The 24,428-nt window shown below is 37.7% G+C and overlaps 1 protein-coding gene across 1 annotated transcript in view; it reads right to left on the bottom strand.

The window, feature by feature from the left end:
• SPTLC3 (serine palmitoyltransferase, long chain base subunit 3) overlaps window positions 1-24,428 on the bottom strand; it is a 151,960-nt gene that overhangs the window by 86,678 nt on the left and 40,854 nt on the right. The window contains exons 2-4 of the mRNA XM_012640440.1: window positions 21,911-22,096; window positions 3,385-3,539; window positions 2,131-2,279 (exon numbers count right to left, since the gene is read on the bottom strand). Coding sequence (XP_012495894.1) covers window positions 2,131-2,279; window positions 3,385-3,539; window positions 21,911-22,096 — 490 coding nt within the window. The remainder of the gene's footprint in view (window positions 1-2,130; window positions 2,280-3,384; window positions 3,540-21,910; window positions 22,097-24,428) is intronic.

Raw genomic sequence — 24,428 nt, 5'->3', positions numbered from 1 at the left:
TGTAATCTTTCTAACCTTTTGCTATGCTTTAAATGCTTCCTCTTTATTTCCTTCTTTGTTTTATTTTTCTTTGTTGGTGTATGAATTATATTTTCTTTTCCCTCTTAAGAATATTGAAAACTATTTTTAAAGCCCTGGGAAGTTACTTTTAATTGATAAAATGTTCTTAACTTTTTACTTTTGGTTTCTCAAGAAGCTTTTTTGGTTGCCAAAAATTGTTAAATCTCTATCTTTCCAATTTACATTGTTAATCCATTTTTACTGTTAAACATTTTCTGAGGACTATACAAAGCACATGTTTTCTAAAAGTTACTCGCATTTATAGAATAAGTGGCTTTCAGAATTGTGCTACCTCTAATTCTTGCATGCTATGTTTATTGTTAATGTTGCAGAATACTTTATGAATTTTCTTTATGAATTTCTTGACTCATTGCTTATATTCATATTTCAGTCCCTTTATTTGCCTAAAATTAGTGTGAATAGCTTCTCTTTGGGTCTCTTACTATTTACCTGAAAACTGTTAAAATCTTCTTCTTAGAACATGACCTAGAGAGCTGAATGAAGCAGGTACATATTCATAGCCCAGTGATTCAGAAGTATGAGTAGGTGGAGAAAGAACTTAGACTGAGTGTCGTACCAAATGGGAACTTCATTTCTGCCTAGTTTCTCTGGGTTTGCTGAACCTGCAGAGTCAGTGACTCATGTTCCATATCTGGCTTCCACTGTTGGCAAACTATCATCACCATCAAGCTTCCCTCCCTTCAGTTTCTGCCAGCTGTGATGCATGAATGTTTTGTCCCAGTAAGTTGGGAGGTCTTCATCAGGAATGTGTTTTCTGTCTGGTTATTAACAACCCTGATATTGGGTGTCACCAGAACCACAAGAAATATCCCAGATAGTTACTGACTCTGTGCCTCTTATGGCTGGGGGTATTCCTCCAGTCTCTGCCCCATCTCCAAATGGGGCACTGCAGTTCTTCTAAGTGTAGTAAAACCTCCTCTTTTTCCCACATGCTGTTTACATCTCCAGCCCTTATGCCTCAAAATAAAGATATGTAAGATGTCTTTCTTAAGAAGTCTGGGCAAACACTATTAACTCCAGAGCGTTAGCCAACTATTTACAGAGCGTTTGGATGAAAAACGTACCCACATTGTTCAATTTGAGTTAGTTATTGCACCAGTTTGTATAATTAAGTTGTTTTTAAAGCCTTCTGCTAACTGATTATCTATGACAGTCATGTGGCTCATTAACCATTAATAGTAAATCCCTTTTTATCATATTTGCCTCTGATTCTTAGACAGGCCTGACTGACCTGGTGAACCTTGCATGTGTCACCAGGATGGTAAACTGCTGTAGCGGAGAAAGCTGAGCCAGACTGGGAGTTAGGATGGTTAATTAACCACCTTGGGCACATCACTTAGGTGCCATGACCCTCAGTTTCCTCCTTCAGAAGATGGGAATAACACCACATGTGCTGCCTACGGCACAGAATTTGTTTTTCAGAAATAAATGAGATGCTATGTTAAAAAAAAAAAACATGCCAAGAATCACAAAGTACTCTACAAGAGCAAGCTTGCGTTAGTCTCTCTTCTTGAAGAGAAGTGGAAGTTTCCTTCTCAAATTTCCACTGCTTTGATTAAGAGAAAAATGTTTTAGCTAAGAGGGAAATAAATAGTCGATCTGCCCCACCTTGTCTATTCATTCAGTGTTCATTCATTCATTTGACGCAGCATTCCACAAGGCCCATCCCTCTCCTCACGGAGTTTTTGTTTTAGGAACAGAGTTAGGCCACATACAAATACAAAAGCAAGATCATGTTAATCAGTGATGAGTCTCCTTAAGAGAAGTAAAGTGTAGAAAAGGACCAGCTGGCACAGGCACCATAGTTGCTACTTTAGATAATATGATCAGGAAGGATTCATTTTTGTCTATGGTCGAGAATAAAAACACCTAATTAATAAACTGCCCGATAGCATAATGCTTGAAATTGACAAATATCCCTTTTATTTTTTGCATTTTATAACAGCTTTTTGAGGCACACAGTCTAGATCTGATCTAGATTTGAGAGGAAACCACAAGGAATCAAGAAGACCTACCTAGACAGAATTTCAAAACAGTGAATATACATACCCATTTCACGCATGGTGCTGGCCACGCCCAGGCCATATGACTCTAAAACATCCTTTACTGTCCTCATAGACTCATCGTACCTGGCTGCAAGGCCAAGGTAGTTATAGGAGCCCATGTTGATGACATCTTTGATGATTCTTCCAGTAAACCTGCAGGGAGACAGGTAGGTGAGCATGGTGGGTTATCTCATTTAACACCATCCTAGTGCCTGAGAAACCTTGGGTCTGGCCCAAATCATATGTTTTCTTCTTTCTTATTATATTATACCACTGTAATCATAAGAAAAGAAAAAAAAGAATGAACCTCTGTCATTTGCAGCAACATGGATAGAGCTGGAGGCCATGATGTTAAGTGAAGTAAGCTGAGCACAGAAAGGCAAATACTGCATATTCTCACTCATGTGGGAGCTAAAAAAGTGGATCTCATGAAGATAGAGGGTAGAGTGATGGTTACCAGAGTCCAGGAAGGGTAAGGGGGAGAGATAAAGAGAAGTTAATTAATGAGTACAAATATAGGGTTTGATAGAAGAAATAAGACCTAGTGTTAGATTGATCAGTAGAGTGACTATAGTTTATAATAATCTATAATATATTTCAAAATAGCTAGAAGAGAAGAATTCAAATGGTTCTAGCTTAAAGAAAAGATAAATATTTAAGGTAATGGGTATCCCAAGTACACGGATTTGATCTTTACAAATTATATGAATGTATTAAATTATCACATGTATCCCAAACCTATACACATCTATTATACATCAAAAAAAAAGCTGTTACCAAAAAACAAAATGGTTTGTCCTTAGAGGACAGTAATCTCATAATGAAGTTGGGCAGCGCATTGGAGAAAAGTATCCTGAACCATGGAGTGTTACTTAGCCCTGATTTAGCTTGGGCGCTTACTTCCATGGCACCTACACTCTGGTTGAAATTCTAGCAAGAGCCTGCCAAAGGGACAAGAGCCATGGTCACCATTGTCTCCCTCAGCCAGAAGTAGGAGGGTACAATTTTTCAATAAAGCAGGTGTAGAAAATGCAGAGCCAGCCAGGTCTTGTGTTAATTACAATATAAACAAACCACCTTGGCAACTTAATCACTACGACTTCCTCCACTGGCATTATGAGGGCTTGTAAAGGGCTGAGTGATGCAAGACCAGCCGCCTCCATGCCTTGGTTTTTTTCAGATCTGTAATCTGTTGCCCACACTAGGATTTCCTTAAAAGGATTTTCTTTCCATGACGTACCTCCGGGTGGTTGCTCACCTAAATGTCCAGTTGTAGTCATCCGACACCCTCTCCACCACGTCAAACCAAGGCCCTGGGGCACTGCAGATGGGCCGGTTCCAGTTGTCTCTGATTCGCATGTAAAGATTTCGCTTATAAAAATTCTCAAAGTCTTGATACAGTGGCACAAAATCCTGTTATAACAGAGGTAGAAGGTTAGCTTTGATCCCTTGCTTTTTGGATTTCATTTGCAATTGAAGGCTTGGAGAAAACTTGGAAGACCCATACAAAGAACCCATCTGTAGATGTATTTTGAGCAAGTGTCAGTAATTAAGGAAAGAGATGGGGTCCACAAATAAATCTGTGAGGCCCCCATCCCCAAAGAATGTGTCTTTAATGGAGGAAGGAATAAATGTGATAAACTAAGGTAGCAACGGTGACAATGCCTTACAAGTTCCAGAAGTGGTGGAGACACTGATCCCTGCAACTTTCCTAAGGATAATGACAGGTGTTTATGTCCAAAGCAGTTTAGTTGGGGAAAAAAATGGCTGACATGATCAATTATATGTTCTTAACTTTTTCAAACATGAATATCCCCACTCATTGTGTCTTTGGAATTGTGGATGAGCTTGAACTGTTGGATCTGTTGGCAAAACTGCTATTGGTAGGTGGCTGGCTGTCATGTGGCAGAGGGCCTGGAAGCTACTCTGAGGAATTGTGGAGGCCCCAGGCCTCTCTCACAGCTGAGGTAACAGCATTGAGTTGCTATATGAAATGTAATCCATGACTAAGGGGATCTGTGATCCAACTGAGGCTCAAAGCAAGACGTGTCTAATTTTGCTATCTGGCTTGGAATAATTAATACGAGGCAGAAAAGGCAAAAGCTGTAACTACAGTCTAAGCCAAGTACATTGAATGTTCACAGGATTGGAGCAGGAGGAAGAGTCACATCTTCCTGGAGGATCCAGGGAAGCTTTATGTAGGAGGGGCCTTGGAGATGGGTACCAAGGCAGAATGAGATTGTCATGGGAGGGATGCTTGGGGCGGGCTCTCAGAGTGAGTGGGTTTGTATGCTGATATATGTGGTGCATTTGAGAAGAATGAATAAGAATAATAGCAATCCCACTACTGTGTATCTACCCAAAGGAAAGGAGTCATTTTATCAAAAAGACACCTGCACTCAAATGTTTATTACAGAACAATTCACAATTGCAAAGATGTGGAGTCAATTTAAGTGCCCATCACTTCATGAGTGGCTTAACAAAATGTGGTGTATACATACTGTGGAGTATTACTCAGCCATAAAAAGGAGTGAATTAATGTCCTTTGTAGCAATTTGGATGGAACTGGAGACCATTATCCTAAATGAAGTATCTCAGGAATGGAAAAACAAGCACCACATGTACCCTGTAATAATTTGCAACTAATCAGTGGGCACACATGGGCACAGAGAGAAATAAAAGTCATTGGAAATTAAGAAGGGTAGAGGGGGGTGGGGGGGAAGGACAAAAACCTACCTAAAGAAATTAGCTATCAAAAAAAAAAAAAATCCCAAGAACGAACAAACAAACAAACAAAAAGTAAGTTATATCCTGTCTCTCTGCTCAGGACCTATAATGGCTCCCACCTCAGTCCTGATTCAAGGTCCTGACTCATTTGGCTTTCGGTTACCTCTCTTATCCCATGTGTGGGATGAGGCTGCAACATCAGCTGGGCACAGGCAGCGGCAGCGTGAAGCATCTGCAGGAGGAGCTCGTATTTACTCCACAGGTAATAGGAAGCCACGGACTTTTACTTCTCTCTGTGGCCCTGTGTGCCCACTGATCAGTTCCAAATGATTAGAGGGTACATGTGGTGTTTGCTTTTCCACTCCTCAATAATGGGGAGTGAGCCCTCTCATTCTCCCTCCCATCCTCTTTGAGCTCTTTGTTCTCCTTTCTCTTATTAAATGGAGCTGATTTCCTGACAGAACAAGGAGGATCATGGGGAAAGCCCTTGGGGATGATCTTATGCTACTGGTTTGCCCACTCATTCTCTGAGCCTGTTCATTCCAGAGGAGAATATAGAGGATATGCAGGCTTTGATGGCATCCAAGCCATAGATCTTTCTGGCACTTCAATCTTTGGTCCTCCATGTCAATGGCATCATTTCTTGGGGGAAATTACAATTTTCTGTAGGCGAGAATGTTCATAGACACATGCTGGAGACTACCTATTGTATATGAATTTGGAGGATGCTTAGGAAACTCTACTGGTTACATTTGAAAATCTCATATAAAATGCATTTTCTCTAAATATTTGTGATATAGGTTTTGTTATGATTTAAAGCTACATGTTTATTATAATCAATTACACTCTTTCATGTTCTCACAGAGAAAAGCACATATTTTTGAGGCAATGGGATTGTATAATTCCACAAAACTCATTTCCAAACTATTTCTTTTTTGATTTGATAATTTTTTTTCTGACTATTTACTTCTTTGTGAATTATTCTGTATCCCCAGATGTTATTTGTGTCCCTTCATTTATAATTTTTAAGGCCTTCTTTGAAATGATAATACATAAACTTATCCTATCAAGAGAAAAGAGAGAACTAGGTCTATAAGTAATATTTCTGGACTATGAATGAAATTATAGTTTTAGGTTTTATGAGGAATCTTACCCCAAATAAAGTAACAGTTGATTTTAGAGAGAAAGAGAAAAGAACCAAAACATTCTGTCTACAAAATTCAAACGGAATTAATTTCAGATTTGAAACCACAAAATGCACAAAGTACCAGGGGTAGAGGGACACAGAGATTATAGAGATCAAATACTCATTTGGCCCATATGGAAATTAGACCCAGATAGGTAAGTGACTTGAACTTTGGACAGCCTCTGGCCTCATCCACTCTCCTAGGTAGTGATTTCCGAGTGACCTTAGGCTTACCCATCTTCCCTCCAAAACATCAGTGATGATAAAAATTCTTGCCCACAATATGGAAAATTAAAGCCAACAGATTGCCAGATGGTAGGAGGAGTGTCCACTAGTCATAAGAGACTTGGCGTTGGCTGAAGAAAACAACCTGAGGCTTCCCCATCTCATGCCTCATGAAGATGTATTGTCATGTTCATCTAAGAAAAGGTGGGAAAATACTGCCTCCTGCCTAAACTTGCTGCCTCCTCACTCAGAGATCCAGAATTTGTACTTATGTGGAAATCGGAAGCTAGCTCTTTCTTAAGATAAATGCTTTGAGAACAAGATACAGGGATTCTAACCTATTCTCCTGGGGTCAGGGAAGACTTCCTGTTAGGGAATGATTTTTTACATTCAATAGATATTTTATAAATTAGGTACTTGCAACTCCCCTGCAAAAAGGAAGAACCATTTTTTTAACTACTCAGAGTTATTTCTTTGTATATGACATAAACACTAACCCAGATATGATACACAAGGTCAGCAGCCTACATGTTCCTAAGAGGGACAACTAAGCTTGGAAACCTACTTAGAATTCAAGATCTGATCTGGGAATGAATTGACTTACTTTTGGGCATGGTCCTCTTCTCCCCACCTAGAAGGCATTCTGCCTCTGCATGGGTGTATTTCTACTCCACCCCATTCGTTTGAGCAGCAGTGAGATTTCCTCAGGAGCAACCAACACCTACCAAAGGTCAATGTCCTTCAGTCTCAGGCAAGCTTCCCATAGCATTTTAACTACACCAGAAAATGAAGCTGGACTTGATATTTCAGAAACAGAAGCATTGCAACAGGGCATATCTTTATCTGTATCTTTGTCATTTGACTTACTCATTGTCTTTATTTTTCTTTCTGTTACAAATGGCTAGATGTGATAGAGAATCTTATGCCATAAGGACACGATAATTTGGGGGAATAAGATGTAGGAAAGGGTGAGTTAAACCTAGTAAGAGCCACAGACATGGCTTTGTTTCTTCTACAATATGATGATTTTCTTTTTTCCACCTTTAAATTTGTATGGTGTTGGGTGTGGTGGCACATGTCTATAATCCCAGCTACTCGGGAGGCTGAGGCAGGAGGCTTGCTTGAACCCAGGAGTGCAAGCCCAGCCTGGACAATATAGCAAGATCTCAACTCAGAAAAGATAAATTTATATGGTAATTTAAAATTTTCCAAGTGGTATGGATATTTCTATCCAACTTTTATGGATAAGTTGATGGAGAGTCAGAAAACTTCATTGAACAAATTGAGAACTGTATCTAGTTCCAAAACTCATTGGAATTCTTTCCAAAAAATTGTGCTGCAGGGCTTGGTGTTTATTTTTTTTATTTTTTTTTATTTCACCATATTACAGGCGTACAGATGTTTAGGTTATGTATATTGCCTTTGACCCACCTGAGTCAGAGCTTCAAGCATGTCCATCCCCCAGACAGTGCGCACCACAACCATTAGGTGTGTATATACCCATCCTCTCCTCCCCACTCCCACCTGCCTGACACCTGATGAATGTTATTACTATATGTGCACTTAAGTGTTGATCAGTTAATACCAATTTGATAGTAAGTACATGTGGTGATTGTTTTTCCATTCTTGTGATACTTAGTAGAATGGGTTCCAGCTCTATCCAGGATAATACAAGAGGTGCTATATCACCATTGTTTTTTGTAGCTGAGTAGAACTCCATGGTATACATATACCACATTTTATTAATCCACTCATGTATTGATGGGCACCTGAGTTGTTTCCACATCTTTGCAATTGTGAATTGTGCTGCTATAAACATTCAAGTGCAGATGTCTTTTTAATAGAATGTCTTTTGTTCTTTGGGGTAGATGCCCAGTAATGGGATAGCTGGATCAAATGGTAGTTCTACTTGTGTCTCTTTGAGGTATCTCCATATTGCTTTCCACAGAGGTTGTACTAGTTTGCAGTCCCACCAGCAGTGTGTGAGCATTCTTATCTCTCCGCATCCATGCCACCGTTTATTGTTTTGGGACTTTTTGATAAAGGTCATTCTCACTGGAAATAAGTAATATCTCATTGTGGTTTTGCTTTGCATTTCCCTGATTATTAGAGATGTTGAGCATTTTTTCACATGTTTGTTGGCCATTAGTCTATCTTCTTTTGAAAAGTTTCTGTTCATAAGGCTTGGTGTTTATAAAGAAGTGAAAAGAACATATCCCTAGCCCAATGTAAAAACTATTACCAAATTTGGAAGTATGTCCCTTCTTATTTAACTACATGTCCATTCAGTAAAAAATAGAATCATGGCTTTATAGAAAGAAAGAATCACTTTTAAACAGCAGTTATTCATTTGTGTCTACATTGACACTTCTGTTCTTACCTAATACTTTATTTTATATAATTATTTCCTTTTGGAAACCAGCTGTTTCTTATACCAGCGTAGAGCTTAGAATAATAACAAAATATGTTTGTACTTTTCCTTTTGTTGGCAAGGGTAACTGTATTTAAAACACTTCTTTGAAGTATGAGAAAACCAAAGTAAGGTGGCTAAATTTAATCTTTTTCTAGGTCTGCAAAAAAATGACATTGGTATTTTGATGGGGATTGCATTGAATCTGTAAATCACTTTGAGTAGTATGGACATTTTAACAATGTTGATTCTGCCAATCCATGAGCATATGTTTTTCCATTTGTTTACATCATCTTCAATTTCCTTCCTCAGTGATTCGTAGATCTCTTTGTAGAGATCTTTCACATCCTCGGTTAAATATATTCCTAGGTATTTAATTTTCTTTGTAGCTATTTTAAAAGGTATTGAGTCTTTGATTTGATTCTCAGTTTGACTGTTGTTGGCCTATAGGAATGCTACTGATTTGTGTACATTGATTTTGTAGCCTGATACTTTGCTGAATTTATTTATCAATGGTAGGAGTCTCTTGGCAGAATCTTTGGGTTTTATAGATATAAGATCATATCGTCAGCAAAGAGTGATAGTTGATCTCTTTTTTCTGCATTTGGATACGCTTAATTTCCTACTCTAGCCTGATTGCTCTGGCTAGGACTTCCAGCACTATGTTGAATAGAAGTAGTGACAGTGGGCATCTTTGTCTTGCTCCAGTTCTGAATGAGAATGCTTTCAACTTTTCCCCATTTGATATGATGTTGGCTATGGATTTGTCATATATGGTTTTTATAATTTTAAGGTATCCACATATGCCTATTTTGTTAAGAGTTTTGATCATAAAAGGGTGCTGAATTTTGTTGAATTCTTTTTCTGCATCTGTTGAGATGATAATGTGATCTTTGTTTTTGCTTCTGTTTATGTGGTGAATCACATTTATGGATTTATGTATGTTGAACCATTCTTGCATCACTGGGATGAAGCCCACTTGGTTGTGGTGGATTATTTTTTTGATGTGCTGCTGAATTCAGTTTGCTAGAATTTTATTGAGGATTTTTGCATCTATATTCATAAGGGATATTGGTCTATAGTTTTCTTTTTTGGTTGTGTCCTTTCCTGGCTTTGGTATCAAGGTCATACTGGTTTCATAGAATGAGTTGGGGAGGATTTCTTTCTTCTCAGTGTTATGAAATAATTTCTGCAGTATTGATACCAATTCATTGTAGGTCTGACAAAATTTGGCTGTGAAACCATCTGGTTTGGGACTTTTTCTTGTTGACAGATTTTTATAGCTGTTTTAATTTTGTTGCTCATAATTGTTATGTTCAGGAGTTCTATTGCTTCCTGATTGAGTCTTGGGAGGTTGTGTGTTTCTAGGAATTGTCCATTTCCTCAGTATTTTTGAGTTTATGTGCACAGAAATTTTTATAGTATTCACAGATGATAGTTTGTATTTCTGTGGTATAAGTTGTAATAGCTTCTTTTTATTTCTGATTGAGCTTATTTGGGTCCTTTCTTTTCTATTTCTGGTTAATCTAGTAAGAGATCTATCAATTTCGTTTATCTTTTGAAAAAATAACACTTTGTTTCATTAATCTTCTGTATTATTTTTTTGTTTTCAATTTTATTTAATTCTGCTCTGACCTTAGTTATTTCTTTTCTTGTGCTGGGCTTGGTATTGGTTTGCTCTTCCTGTTCTACACTTTGTTTAGAAGCAGAAAAGAGCCCAAATAGCCAAAGAAACCTTATGCAAAAGGAACAAATCAGGAAGCTTCACTTTACCAGACTTTAAGCTATACTACAAGGCTATAGTAACCAAAACAGCATGGTGCTGGCACAAAAATAGAGATTTAGACCAATGGAACAGAACAGAGAACCATCCACATATTGCCATCTGATCTTTGACAAAGTAGACAGCAATATACACTGAAGAAAAGAATCCCTATTCAATAAATGGTGCTGGGAACATTGGATAGCCACATGTAGAAGACTGAAACAAAATCTGTATCTCTCACCACTCACAAAAATTAATTCAGGATGGAAAACAGACTTAAATCTAAGACATGAAACCATAAGGATTCTAGAAGAAAATGGTAGAAAAACTCTTCTAGATATTGGCTTAGGCAAAGAATTTATAAAGAAGACCCCAAGGGCAATCACAGCATTAACAAAAATAAATAAATGGGACTTGATTAAATTAAAAAGCTTCTGCACAGCCAAGAAAACAATCAACAGAGCAAATAGACAACCTACAGAATGGGAGAAAATATTCACATGCTACACATTCAATAAAGGGCTAGTAACCATAATCTACAAAGAACTCAAGCAAATCAGCAAGAAAAAATTAAACAATCCCATTAAAAAGTGAACAAAAGACATGAACAGAAGCTTTTCAAAAGAAGATAGACTAATGGCCAATAAACATATGAGAAAATGCTCAACATCACTAATCATCAGAGAAATATAAATCAAAACCCCAAGCAAATATCATCTAACCCCAGTGAGAATGGCTTTTATCAAAAAGTCCCGAAAAAATAGATGCTGGCATGGATACAAAGAGAAAGGAACACTTATACACTGTTGGTGGGACGGCAAACTAGTGCAACCCCTATGAAAAATAGTATGGAGATGTCTCAAAGAACTAAAAGTAGACTTACCATTTGATCCAGCAATCTCACTACTGGGTATTTACCCAAAGGAAAAAAGTCATTTTATCAAAAGACGCTTGCACTAGAATGTTTATTGCAGCACAATTCACAATTGCAAAGACATGGTATCAACCTAAGTGCCCATCAGTTCATGAGTGGATTAATAAAATGTGGTATATGTACACCATGGAGTATTACTCACCCATAAAAAATGGATTAATACCTTTTGCGACAGTCTGGATAGAATTGGAGACCACCTTTCTAAGTGAAGTATTGCAAGAATGGACAAAGACCCCATGTACTCACTATTAAATAGTGAGGCAGATGGGGGAAATGGAGAGATGTTGGTCAAAGGGTACAAAGTTTTAGTTATGTCGGATGAATAAGTTCTGGAGACTGCATAGCATGGTGACTATAGATAATAATAATGCAGTGTATACCTGACATTTGCTAAGAGATTAGATCCTAATTGTTCCTAACAAAAAAAAAAAAAAAAGGAAAAGAGAAAAAGAAAAAGAAAGAAAAGAAGAGAGAAAAAGGTAACTGTGAAATGACAGATACATTACTACCTTGATTGTGGTAATCATTTCACAATGTATAATATATGCTATCAAAACATTGTATCATATGATGTAAATATATACAATTTTCATTTGTCAATTATATCCCCATAAAGTTTCACAATTTTTTTAAAAAGGAAAAGTAAAAAAAGAACATTAAAATATGTATTACAGAAAACAAACAATTGTATGAAGGTATGAAAGGAGAAATATTTAAAATAAAAAAATAAAAATAAATGACAGAAAATGTGAATGTAAAACGTAAGATAGCAGGAATAAGTTTAAACATATGAGTAATTAAAATATTAGGTTTAACCATATGGAATTGCCAATGTTTGACTATTTTTAACTACAAAAGCAGCAATTTCCTATGGTTTAAATAAGTAATTGTTAATACATCATATTATTAAAATACAACCTTCATATTTGTTTAAGATAAATCTATATGCCGCTTGTAAGAGACCTACATTTTCTGAAAATGATAAAGATAAAATAAAGAGATAGCTATTAAAGAAAGATCAGGTGTATAAATATTCATATAAGGCAAAATAGAGCATGAGATAAAAAGCATGAAGAAAGAAAAATTCCACCAAGAACTATGAGAGCCATAAGTTTAATACTGAAATACATCTGACAGTTTACATTGACAATTACACTGAAATACATAAGGGAAAAAACCTAACAAATCTACAATCTCAATGGGAGACATTAACATACATTTATTTAAAAAAAATTTTGAGTGGAGAAAAAATGAGTAAATCTAGAGGAGTTAAAGAACATATTAGCTCTTGTCATGACAAACCTAACAGACAATACATGTACAGTTTTTCATGACACACATGAAAAATTCTAAGAATTTCCAATACAACTACCTGAGAAACTGTGAAGGAATTTATTAAAGTGGAAGCATTTGAAATTAAAATATGAAAATATCAATGGCTTTCTTATATGCTATCAATAACTAATTGGAAGATGGTATGCGGAAAAAAGATAATATTCAAATAAAATCATGATAGAAAAATTGTACCTAAATAAGAGGAAGTGGTAAGAATTTTATAAAGAAAATTATAAAATGTTATTAAAGAACGTAACAAATACATTAAGAAATGGAGAGATATATGATGCTTCTAAATAGGAAGATTAAATATCATGAAGAAGGTGAGGGCTCCATAGCACAGGGGTTAGAGCACTGGTCTTGTAAATATCATGAAGACATCAAATTTTTCAAAATTAACCTATAGATTTAACTTATTCCCAATTAAAATGGCAAATTTCTTTTTTTCAAAATTCTATACCTGCCAAGCTAATTCTAAAGCATATAAAGAGAGAAAATCTTTAAGAATTATCTAAAAACTTATAGAGTTACCTAAAAAATAGACAAACAGATCAACATTTTATATTAGCAGGTAAAAAAAATGAACAAATTAATGATATCAGGGCAATTAAAAAGATCTTTTAAAAAACAATCCTTCTACCTCACACAGCACATAGAAATAAATTCTAGATGGATTTGTGGACTAAATATATAAAATAAACACCCCAAATCACAAAAGTTCTGAAAGAAACCATAGGAAAATTTATTATAACTTTAAGATGAAAAATGCCTCCTAAACATGACTAACCACCCCCCCAACAAAGAGAAAAAATCTAACAACAAAATTAATAACAACAATGAAAACATAAAAGAAATGTTTGATATATATGACTTAAAAATTTATGTGTGGATAAGTGTAATGTAGAAAAAGTTAAAAGGCAAGAAATTGAACTGAAGAAATATTTAAAACACATTTAGTGGACAAATTATTGATATAAGGGTATATAGAAAGGTTTTTTCTAAATTAATAAGAAATAACAGTTTAATAAAATTATGGGCAAAGGATGTTAATTGGCTATTTGAAAAGAGTAGGTTTAAGTGACTAAAAGTTATATGAAAAGAAGTTCAGTCTCACTATTAATAAGGAAATGCTAATTCAGATAAGAATAAATAATGTTCACACACCAGATTGGCAAAAGTAACAGTGTTGATAATATCAATACATCAAGTGTTGGCAAGGAAGCACGCACTCTCAGATACTCTTCACTGGAGATTGTCTGGGCAAGCATTTCTAGGCAATTTGGCAGTATTTCTCAGAAGTTAAAATGTATATTCCTTGGACCTAGAAAGCTACTTATAGGAATTATCCTGGAATACTGCATATGCTACTCATTGACAAATTATTTATTAATATAATAATAAAAAAGAGAATATAAATACATTATAATATACCCATGTTATAGAATATCATGGAATATCATGCATCTATTAAAAGAAATAAAGTAATCCCATATTGCTGTATCAAATGGTAGTTCTACTTTTAGCTCTGAGGTATCTCCATATTACTTTCCACAGAGGTTGTACTAGTTTGCAGTCCCACCAGCAGTGTATGAGTGTTCCTATCTCTCTACATCCACGCCAACATTTATTGTTTTCACACTTTTTGATAAAAGCCATTCTCACTGGAGTTAAGTGATATCTCATTGTAGTTTTGATTTGCATTTCCCTGTTGATTAGAGATGTTGAACGTTTGATCCAGCAATCCCATTACTGGGCATCTACCCAAAGGAAAAAGAATTCTATAAAAAGGACATCTGTACTAGAATGTTTTATAGCAGCATAATTCACAATTGCAAAGATGTGGAAACAACCCAAATACCCATCAGTACATGAATGGATTAATAAAATGTGGTACACACATACCATGGAGTACTACTCAGCCATAAAACAAATGGTGAACTACCTGTTGTATTATCCTGGATAGAGCTGGAACCCATTCTACTAAGTGACGTATCGTAAGAATGGAAAAACAAGCACTGCATGTACCCACCATCAAATTGGTATTAATTGATCAACACTTATGTGCACATTATAGTAGTAACATTCATCAGGTGTCAGGTAGGTGGGAGAGCGGAGGAGGGGATGGGTATATTCACACCTAATGGGTGCAGTGCACACCATCTGGGGGACAGACACGCTTGAAGCTCTGACTTGCGTGGGGCAAAGGCAATACATGTAGCCTAAACATTTGTACTCCCGTAATATGCTGAAATAAAAAAATTCTCATATTGGCATGTAAAGATCTTCAGATACGTAATTAGGTAAATAAAAAAGTAAGTCACAACTAGATGTATGATATGATTCCATAAAGGACAGGGTAAGTACAAATGAACATGAGTAAGTGTAGTTAGGTACATGAAAGCGACCAGAAGAATGCACAAAGATTGGTTTTGTGCATTATTTCCATAATAAAAAGGAAAGAGAAAAATACACACGAGTTTAAGAAGTGGCTCTTCGTTAGGGCTTGTCGTAACCCATCCATTTCACAGGTTGGTTTTGTACTAGTTACTACACACTAGCACAGCTCCACTCATCAAAATCAACCAATCCTTCCTACTATCATAGATTAGCCTGTGAGTTTGGCCTCTGAGTATTCACTGTGGGAGGTTGTGATCTGATTTTACTGATGATCTTATTTTGCAAAATATTTCTAGAACTCTGATATTTTGGAGTTGTCTTCCCAGCCTGTGGCACGTGCTCTGCCAGAAGCAATTGTGGAAAATCTTCACTCCTGTGCCAGTGGATTAGTTTTGTAGCCAGAAGATATTTGGGTCCAAGCCTGGTGGGGGAGATTGGGGATTTCACTGGCTGGTGATTTCTGCTGCATTTAAAGTTATTGGTTTCTTAGTGATACTTGAGTCAAAGAGTGAGCCATGCAGATACCTCAGAGAGGGCCATTCCAGGCAGAGGGATATGCCAGTGTAGAATTCCTGGAGTAGGCACATGCAGGTGGTGCTCGAGGAAGAGCAGGGAGGTCCCAGTGTTTGAAGCAGTGTGAGAGAGCGAACAGGAGTAGAATGGATGAAGGTAGAGACAGAAGGGGGAGCTGTGTTCTGCAGAGCCTCGGCCACCCCTGGCTCCTACTCTAAGGGAGATGAGAAGGTATTAAGAGTTCTGGCCAGAGATGTGCTGTGACTTAACTTAGGATTTAAAAGAATCACATTAGTTAATTGAGAAGAGGCTGCGGGGTTTGAGGGTGGAAGCAGGGTACATCCAGGTTAGAGGAGACGGTGGTTTGGACAAAGCTGGAGGCAGCAGGAGTGGTAAGAAGTGGTCTGATAATAAATACAATATTTTCTGGCAGATTTGTCTTTGGGTGCAAGAGAAAGAGCTGAGTCGGGATGACTCTGAGGTTTTGTCTAGAGCACCTACACTGGTGGAGTTGCCATTTACTAATCTGGAAATTGTGAAAGACGTGGGTTTGGAGGGGAAACTCAAACCCACGGTTTTGGGTGTGTCAAGGCTGAGCGATTACTGATCAATGGAACCTAGTGCACAAGTGGAAGTCTTGGCCTAGATAGGAGCCCAGCCACTTCCTCCATGGTAACAGGTGGAAGGCCACGTATGTGTGCTCAGGTGCAGGTAAGTGTGGTGGTGGAGTGAGTGGGCAGAAGTTCTGACTTTTTTGTATTTTCTCAATGAAATTGGCGCGTGGGAGACAAAGTAGCAAAGTTTGCTCATTTCTGCTTGCCAGGATGATTTCACAAAGCCCCTGACTCTGTACTGACATGTAGCTAAGACGCTTTGAAGACAAAATACCACAGAGCAGTGGTCCCCAACCTTTTTGGCACTAGGGACCAGTTTCATGGAAGACAATTTTTCCACAGATGGGAGGCAGGGGCAGGAAGTTCAAGCTGTGATGCAAGTGATGGGGAGAGAGTTTGCTAGCTCACCGTCTGCTTGCCCTCCTGCTGTGTGCCCCTCCCTTCCTAAGTTTCATAGAAGACACGAAATGGGGGGAGGTGCAGAGCTCTGAGGCCTGGTCCCTAACAAGGGTTGGGGACTGCAGCCATAGAGTACACAGCTCCCCATGTCTCTTGCCTGAGTCACTATTTTCCTTAAAAGATAAATGATCCTAACTGTACATATAAGATGATGTCTGACGGGCTTAGTGATTATGTTTCTGTAAATTATAACCCAGTGGACTCTTGCACCCAAATTTACATGTGGTTTTGCAAGTACCAAATCTTTACCACCTGTATATTAGCTGTGAACTGAAATACTGAATTGAGCAGTCTGATAAAACCTCCCTAAAGGACTGCTCCTGGGCTGTAGGCCTTGGTCTACAGTTTTCAGTAAGACATCTAAATAAAACTAACTTTAATTCTTTAAAAGCTTGATTTGTTTTTTTCTTTAGCAGACAGAAGCAATATCATTAGCTGAAAGTCAGGAGGGCCAAGAAGTGCTGGAGGTGTGAAGGTAAAGGTGAAAGCAGGAAGTCGTCATCGAGTGGAGCCTGTGACTCAATGCACTAAGGTAATGTAGTGTGATTGGCAGGCAGCTCCGAGGGCCATGTCGAGGCTCCTGGCCTTGAATTTGAAGGGAGACCAGTCAGCATGGGGGGAGGGGTGTGTCAAATTGAGGAAGTATCAAAGCTCATGAACTTCACGCTGGATAGAAGGAAGGAAAAGAGAACATAGGAGAGCACAGGAGAATGGAAAGAGTTTCAAATCAAGGGATTACAGGCTCCAGGGATGGGGTCGGGGAAGAGGGATGTTAGGCAGTACTGGAGGGAGAAAGCTGGTAATGACACCTGCCTGGGGCAGACCAGCTGATTCCAATGTACAGCCAAGGTCGAGAAGCACTGCTCTGGTGTTATCAGCTGCTATTCTGTAATAGTTAACTTCCAGGGGCTACCATTATAAAGTACAGGTGGGCTGGGACTGCATTTCATGGAACCGACAGCAGGATACCTATGCAGAGGAAAGGGAATGAACACCACAGGCATCAAGGGATGGTACTGCTGCCCGCTGAACACAGGTGCTAATTGGACTTCAAATTGAGGCCCTCCAGAATAGCAGTGCGTCTCAAACTTTAACGTGTGTCCATATCACCTGAGGATCATGATAAAATAAAGACGCTGCTTCAGAAGTGTTGGACTGAGTGGGTCTGAGAGTTCTCACAAGCTCTCAGGGGATACTGGTGAGAAGAATCAACATGGTCAGGGTTGGGAATGACCAAGTCCCATCAAAAAGAATAAAGTGACAGCAGTTAATTAGAATCTATTAAGCTGAAAGGGTCTAAATCTCTAAAGGGGCTCAATTAAAAGGGATGCCATAGGAAGGGCACGCCTTCCAAGGTGAGTGAGTGACTGATGCTCTCTACCTCCTGGAGATCAGACAGGATGGAAAGCATTTATTTTGTAAAGAATGTAAATTATTGATTTCTATAATGCAATGCCTTCCTCCTGTGGGGTGGTTTAAGCAGTTCTTGTAGCAAGAGGGGTAGCTGTTAAAACATAGGTTGCCTTGGCCCATCATTTGGACTGAAGCCCCCATTCCCCTCACTGCTGGGAGCACTGGAGGCTTACAGCTCTCTGAGGATTGCCTGGGCCTGAAGGGATCTTTCTCAACCAAGATTCCTGTTTCTCAACCAAGATCCTCTATGCAGAATCTGAAAGGTCCAGCCCACTTTGCTCAGTTCAGAATGATCCTGAAGGCACTTCCATCTCCAGAGCTCCATGTGTGATCAGCTGAGGCCTTTGCTGGGTCTACATCGTCTCAACTCACTCCATCCCCTTTCTGTTCCCCTCTTCCTTCCCACCCCATGTGGCTTCCTTCTCTGCCTCACAGGCATGGATCCCAGGAGCACACCCCAATAACCTTTCATTCAAGCCACCATCTCAGAGTAGGCTTCCTGGGAAACAACTTGTCACGAGTATTTTTTTTTCTGGATTAAATATAGAAATTGCTTTAGAAAAACCAAGAAGTCTAGAACTGCTAGGTTAAAAGAGCAAACATATTGAAACTCAGGTTAGAAGATGGATTGTAGATCTAAAACCTAAGCCTGAAAAGAAATGCCATGCCTGAGAAGTTGACATTTGATTCACCCTTTGTCCCAATACTCTGAAATGGGCTAATTTACTGTGTGCTAGTTACTTGTACTTGGTGAGCAGGCAGATTGGTGATAACAGCTTCTAGAATAGTCCAGCCGGTGAGATCATTATGAAAATAGCCAGGAGGAATCCTTTTCTAATCTCAACTTTCCAGTTTCATCACTGGCTCTGCTAGGACTGGGGAAACCTGCATTTCTGGGAGCATGCTGGATTTTCTCCTGCTTGATTCTACTGTTTCTGTATTCTTTATCATTCTGGAACCTTTATGTCCTCAAAGCTGTATCTGTGGCATCTTTTTGCTAATACAGGACCATTCCATTTTGATGACTGTGACATTGCCATCCACCCATCTGCCCAAACTAGAAATCTGAGATTGCCCTGTTTTCCTTCTATACACTCAGCCACCAAGATTTGTTGATACCTCCTAAATATCTCTATAATTATTTGCCTTTTCATTCCGTTCACCTGCTCCCTAATTCAAACACAAATAATCTCTTTCCTACACTATTGCAAACTTTCTTTCTTGTCACTTTGCTTCTAGTCTTGAATTGGGATTCCATCTCTGCCATCTATTAAATTCTTTGTTGTTCTTCATTCTCTTCTCCCCCTCACCCGTCTCTTTTAGTTCCTGGGAGATCTTGTCTATTCTATGGCTTTGATTCATATTGATATGCTGAAGATATACTGAAGATGCCACAATATCCCTCTAAGACTTTTAAGTCCAGACCTCTAAGTTTAGCTGGCAGTTCTTCAAATTCAATTTGTCAAACAACGAATTACCACTTTCTCTCTCCAACTGGATATTTCTCTTCTATTCCCCACCGCAATGAATGACACCACCTTCTACTTCCCAGCCACCCAAGTCACAAAGCCAGGTGTGGTTTTTGATTTGTCCATCTCCCTAATTCCATCTCTAACTCCACCTCTTAAACATCTCTTGGCCTTATCTCTACTCCTATTGTCACTACTCTGGTCCCAGCCAGGCTATCTCATCTAGATTTTTTTTTAACCGGTATATCTGCATCAGCCTTTTAATTTGGTTTTTGATCTCTATATTGTCTTTCTGCAATCCATCTCTCATAGGACAGAGAGAATAATCTTTCTAATCTACAAATCTGCATTCCTTTGCCTGAAATTCCTCAATGCTTTCCCATTGTTCTTATAATAAATGTATGTGGCTTATAAAAACCCATTACGGTCAAGCACTCTTTCTTCCCACGTGCTCCCACTCTCATTCATGACACTCTGGTCATTGGAATTCCTTGGTTCCTTGAATGCACAATGCTTTCTCTCACCTCTAGACCATGTTGTACCAAGTTCCCTCTTCCTAAAGACTCCTTCTTCTGATCTTGACTCAACCTTTGCCTTACTACTTACTCTTCAGCTTTCAGTTTAACTTCTCTTTTATCCAAAAGCTTTCTTTGAACACCAAGTCCAAAAAATTAGACATTTCTCTTTGCTTTCATAGTGCTATCTACTTACTTCTAATGTGCCTTATCAAATTCTATTGACTTTTTTTATGGTTATCTCTTTGGGGGCAGGAACTGTGTCCACCTTGGCTAATCTTGTATCCCCAGATCACAGCACAGTGCCTGACACAACTTATATGCTTAAAAAGAATTTCACTTGATTAATAAATTAACATATGCCTTGGCACAAGCAGTGCCCTCTTTTGAGAATGTCCTGTTTTGCATCCTTGCTTATTCAGCAAACTCCTGCTCACCATTTGAGCCCCAGTATCATGGCTCCTTGACTCCCTAAGGGAGTCATAGGGCCCAGAGCCCTGTGACCCACATCACCCTCCTCCCCATCATCAATGTTTAGGATATGATTTGTTCATGAGTCTGTTTGTACACCAGACTTCAAAATCTCTGATGGCAGGACCTGTCTTTTCTTCTATAAATATTAGTACCCGTTACTTGGTATAGAGCGTATGCTCAAATACTTGCTAAAGTTTGGAGGGATTATCATAATAAAGCTGGGTTTGATTTTTTTTTCTGAAGGTGATACTCTTGATGTAAAGCAATTCCAAAATAAGTATTCTGTACAATTTGTTCACGGATGTGTCCCTGTAATAAGTGTTTATCTTGCCATGGGTACTAGTCACTAAGTTATAGGGTTTGAAGTTGTCTCTTTACATTGAAGTTTGTGTCTTACCTATGTTCTTTGTTTACATATGTTCAAGGCTCCATCATATGGAATGACTCATGTCCACATTCATGGTATTACAAAGTAATTTTTGGAAAAAAGAGATTCATCACATCATAAATGCTTTGAAATAACTTGGAAAATTTGTTAATACAATGCAGGATCTTTGCAGATCTCTAAATATTTTCCAGGTTGTCCTCCAGCTCTGTGCAAAAAAAGAGATGATGTAGGCTTTTGTAGGTTAACTATCAAAAGTACCTAGATGAGTGGTTCTAAACCATGGGTGATTTTGCACCCCAGGAGACATTTGACAATGTCTGGAGGCATTTTTGGTTGTCACAGGTGTGTGTGTGTGTGTGTGTGTGTGTGTGTGTGTGTGTGTAGGTGCTAATGACTGGCCTAATGTGTGGAGGCCAGGGATGATGTTAAAATTCCTACAATGCACAGGACAGCCTCCTACACCAAAGAATTATCCCGTCCAAATTATCAGTAGTGTCAAAGTTGAGAAACCCTGACCTAGATGAAATAAAATGTCCCAGTTCACTCAGATGTACTTTCCTATTTTAGGATAGAGTATAAATACTACTCAACATATAACTAGAACACCAGGTGAGTACAGTCCTACTTAGGTATCTTTGTTCTTATATTTTGATGTTTTCCTTTTTAAAATGGTGCTTTAATATCTATCTCATGGGATTGTTATAAAAATTAAATATTATGTGTGTGGGAAAACCCTTAATTCAGTATCTGGCAAATAGTGGTTGCTTGATAAATATTTGTAGAATATGGTCCATGAACACACAGAGAATGGGGTTTAGGGAGTGGAGGCAAATAGAATTTACCCTAAATTATTCCTGAACACCTCATTCTTTCTAATGTCAGTATCTGCATCATTACTTCTGAGAACACTTTAAAGAGGGATAGGCATTGGCAAAGATCCAGGAAGGTGCACATACTTACTTTTTGTTCTTCTCGTTCTACGGCTGCATTGCATTTTTCTATTCCCCAGTTTCTCATAAAGTCTCTGAGATAGCCAAACAGGGTTCCAATTCCATATCCCATATAGGTGAATACCATGACATGAAGAGGCGCTTCCTCAAAGGATTCAACAATGTGCTTTTCATAAATATGTGTCTTCCCATTTTGCTGAAAACACAAAAGAAAATCCAAGGTTAGCACTCTCCCATTACAAATATACTATGATACTTAAAGTTTTGGACTTTCAGCCTTTGAAATCTTAAAGAACGTATTTAAGATTGTAAAAGTTGCTTGGAAAATATTGGAAATTGATCATTGCAGAGGGTAATTAAAAATGTAAATTTTATTTTACAGCCCCTCATGAAATAATTGATTCAAGCAAAAATTTTCAACAGATGTTCAAACCATTAGGTGAAAAGGTAATGAGGAATAGAGTATTTGCAAGATGCTAAAGTATGACCTCATGACTTACTTCCTAATCAAAAACTTGGAGTAATTACTCTAACCAAGTGATCAAATTACATCAACAATGTTGGAACAACCAGCCATTCTAAACTCTTACTAAAATTTTGATACACAGCATCACGTATGAAACATTTAACCTGAACTTAGTCAAGCTATTATATATATCTTCCATTTTGCAAAAAATGTTGGGATAGAGGAACATGGTAAAAAATTTATGAGAAAACAACTAGATAATCCAGAATAATGTAGGATTTTCTGTATGACAACTGGCTTGGCCTTTTCAAAAAGTCCCATTTCTCATAAAAGAAAAGGTGTAGAGAGGTCTTAAGAGAAACAAGGTGAAAGACATATTTTGAACAACTGTGGGAATCCAAGCGTAGACTATAAATAACCTTATTAAGTAAGGAATTATTATTTTTGTTACGAATGATAGTAATATTATAGTTATGTAAGAGAATGTTTCAGTCTTCATTAATGCATACCGAAGTATTAAGGGGTGAAGTGTTATGACAGCTGTAATTTTCTTTCAAATTGAATATATATATATAATTCTTTCAAATTGCATATATGTATAATGTTGTCAAAATTGCACATATATATAAAGCAACTTTGGGAAAATGCTAATAACTGTTGAATCTAGATAGAGGCTATATGGACATTATGTTATTTTTTCTACATTTCTGTATGCTTGAAATTTTTTATATTAAAAAGTTTAAAAGTTTTTACTTTCCAGTGGAAAGTAGATTTTTAGCACAAAATCATTTGGTTACTGTTTAATTGATGTGCACATAGTAGCTCAATCAATATTTACTCAATGGGTTATTAAATAAAATTATTTCTAATGCTAATATTTAACTAAGGTTTAGTCAATAAATATTTATACATTCATTCATTATTTTATTTACTAAATATAAGTCAATTTGCAGATTCCCAATTTCTTAATGAGATGATCCATAAAAAGCATTTTGACCACATGGCATATATAACTTTTAGTGATTTACAAGAAATTGTCAAATGTCTGCTAATACTTAACATATTAATTTAGCCTATTATATATATTTAGAATGATTTATTGTATCATGTTAATTAGAAATATCATTTTTGCCATTCTCATAGCCTTTGCCATCACCTCAATCAACACAGTTTTCCAGAGTATGACATTTCCTCTACATTGTTTGAGATGCAGCAGTTTGAGAATCTCTGTGTGATTTAGTCACTGGAAATTTTATCCCAACCCACAAAATAGATGGAAAAAAAAAATCAAACTGGTAATGGATATTTTTGATCTCTACATTTTTTTTAAAGCAATTTTGAAAAGGCTTTTTATGATGACATCTAACATTTGAATTCCTAAGTCAAAACAACACAACATATTATCAAATATTTAAATTCCCTGCCTCCGTATTTATCCGTTGTGTCAGGTTACCTTTAACTAACCTGATACAATGGAGAAATAACCCAAAACTAACATTGATGCATGTTGTTCCTGTCTAATGTGTCTTTCCCAAACACCATCTGATAGCTAAATAACGAAAATGAGAGAGCATTGCTGCATACAAGGTAAAAGGTAAATGAAAGGTTATAATATTGCCTCGTATAAAGGGCATTTATTGGGTGCATACCATGAGCACACAATGTGCTAGGCTCTGGGAATTCAAAGACGAACAAGACAGACTCTGCTCCTGCTCCTCCCTCTATGTCCTTACCCCAGTCATGCAGGTCTGACAGATGCCTGATCTTCCTATTCTAGTGCAACCTTTGGCTCCCTTCCTCTGCTCTGCTCTTCACTTGACCTTTAGACTACATCAGTCTCCAGCATTCCAGGTGACCTCCTGACCCAGTTAAGATCCACTTCCTGCATCCTTTCACATCCCGGGAGCACGACATTGGTTTCCTTGCTGGATTTGTCCAGACTCTAGCAAAAGGGATCCTCATGAAAAAGGATGTGATGAAACTTTATGACTGTTTAGATACGAGACCAAGGAAGAGGAAAATGAAAAGTATCTGCAAGGAGCCATATAGTATTGTTGATAAG

Source organism: Propithecus coquereli, unplaced genomic scaffold, assembly GCF_000956105.1.
Source record: "Propithecus coquereli isolate 6110/MARCELLA unplaced genomic scaffold, Pcoq_1.0 Scaffold153, whole genome shotgun sequence".
NCBI lineage: Eukaryota > Metazoa > Chordata > Mammalia > Primates > Indriidae > Propithecus > Propithecus coquereli.
Note: the sequence above shows the minus strand (reverse complement) of the source record. Positions and strands in the feature narration are given on the sequence as shown.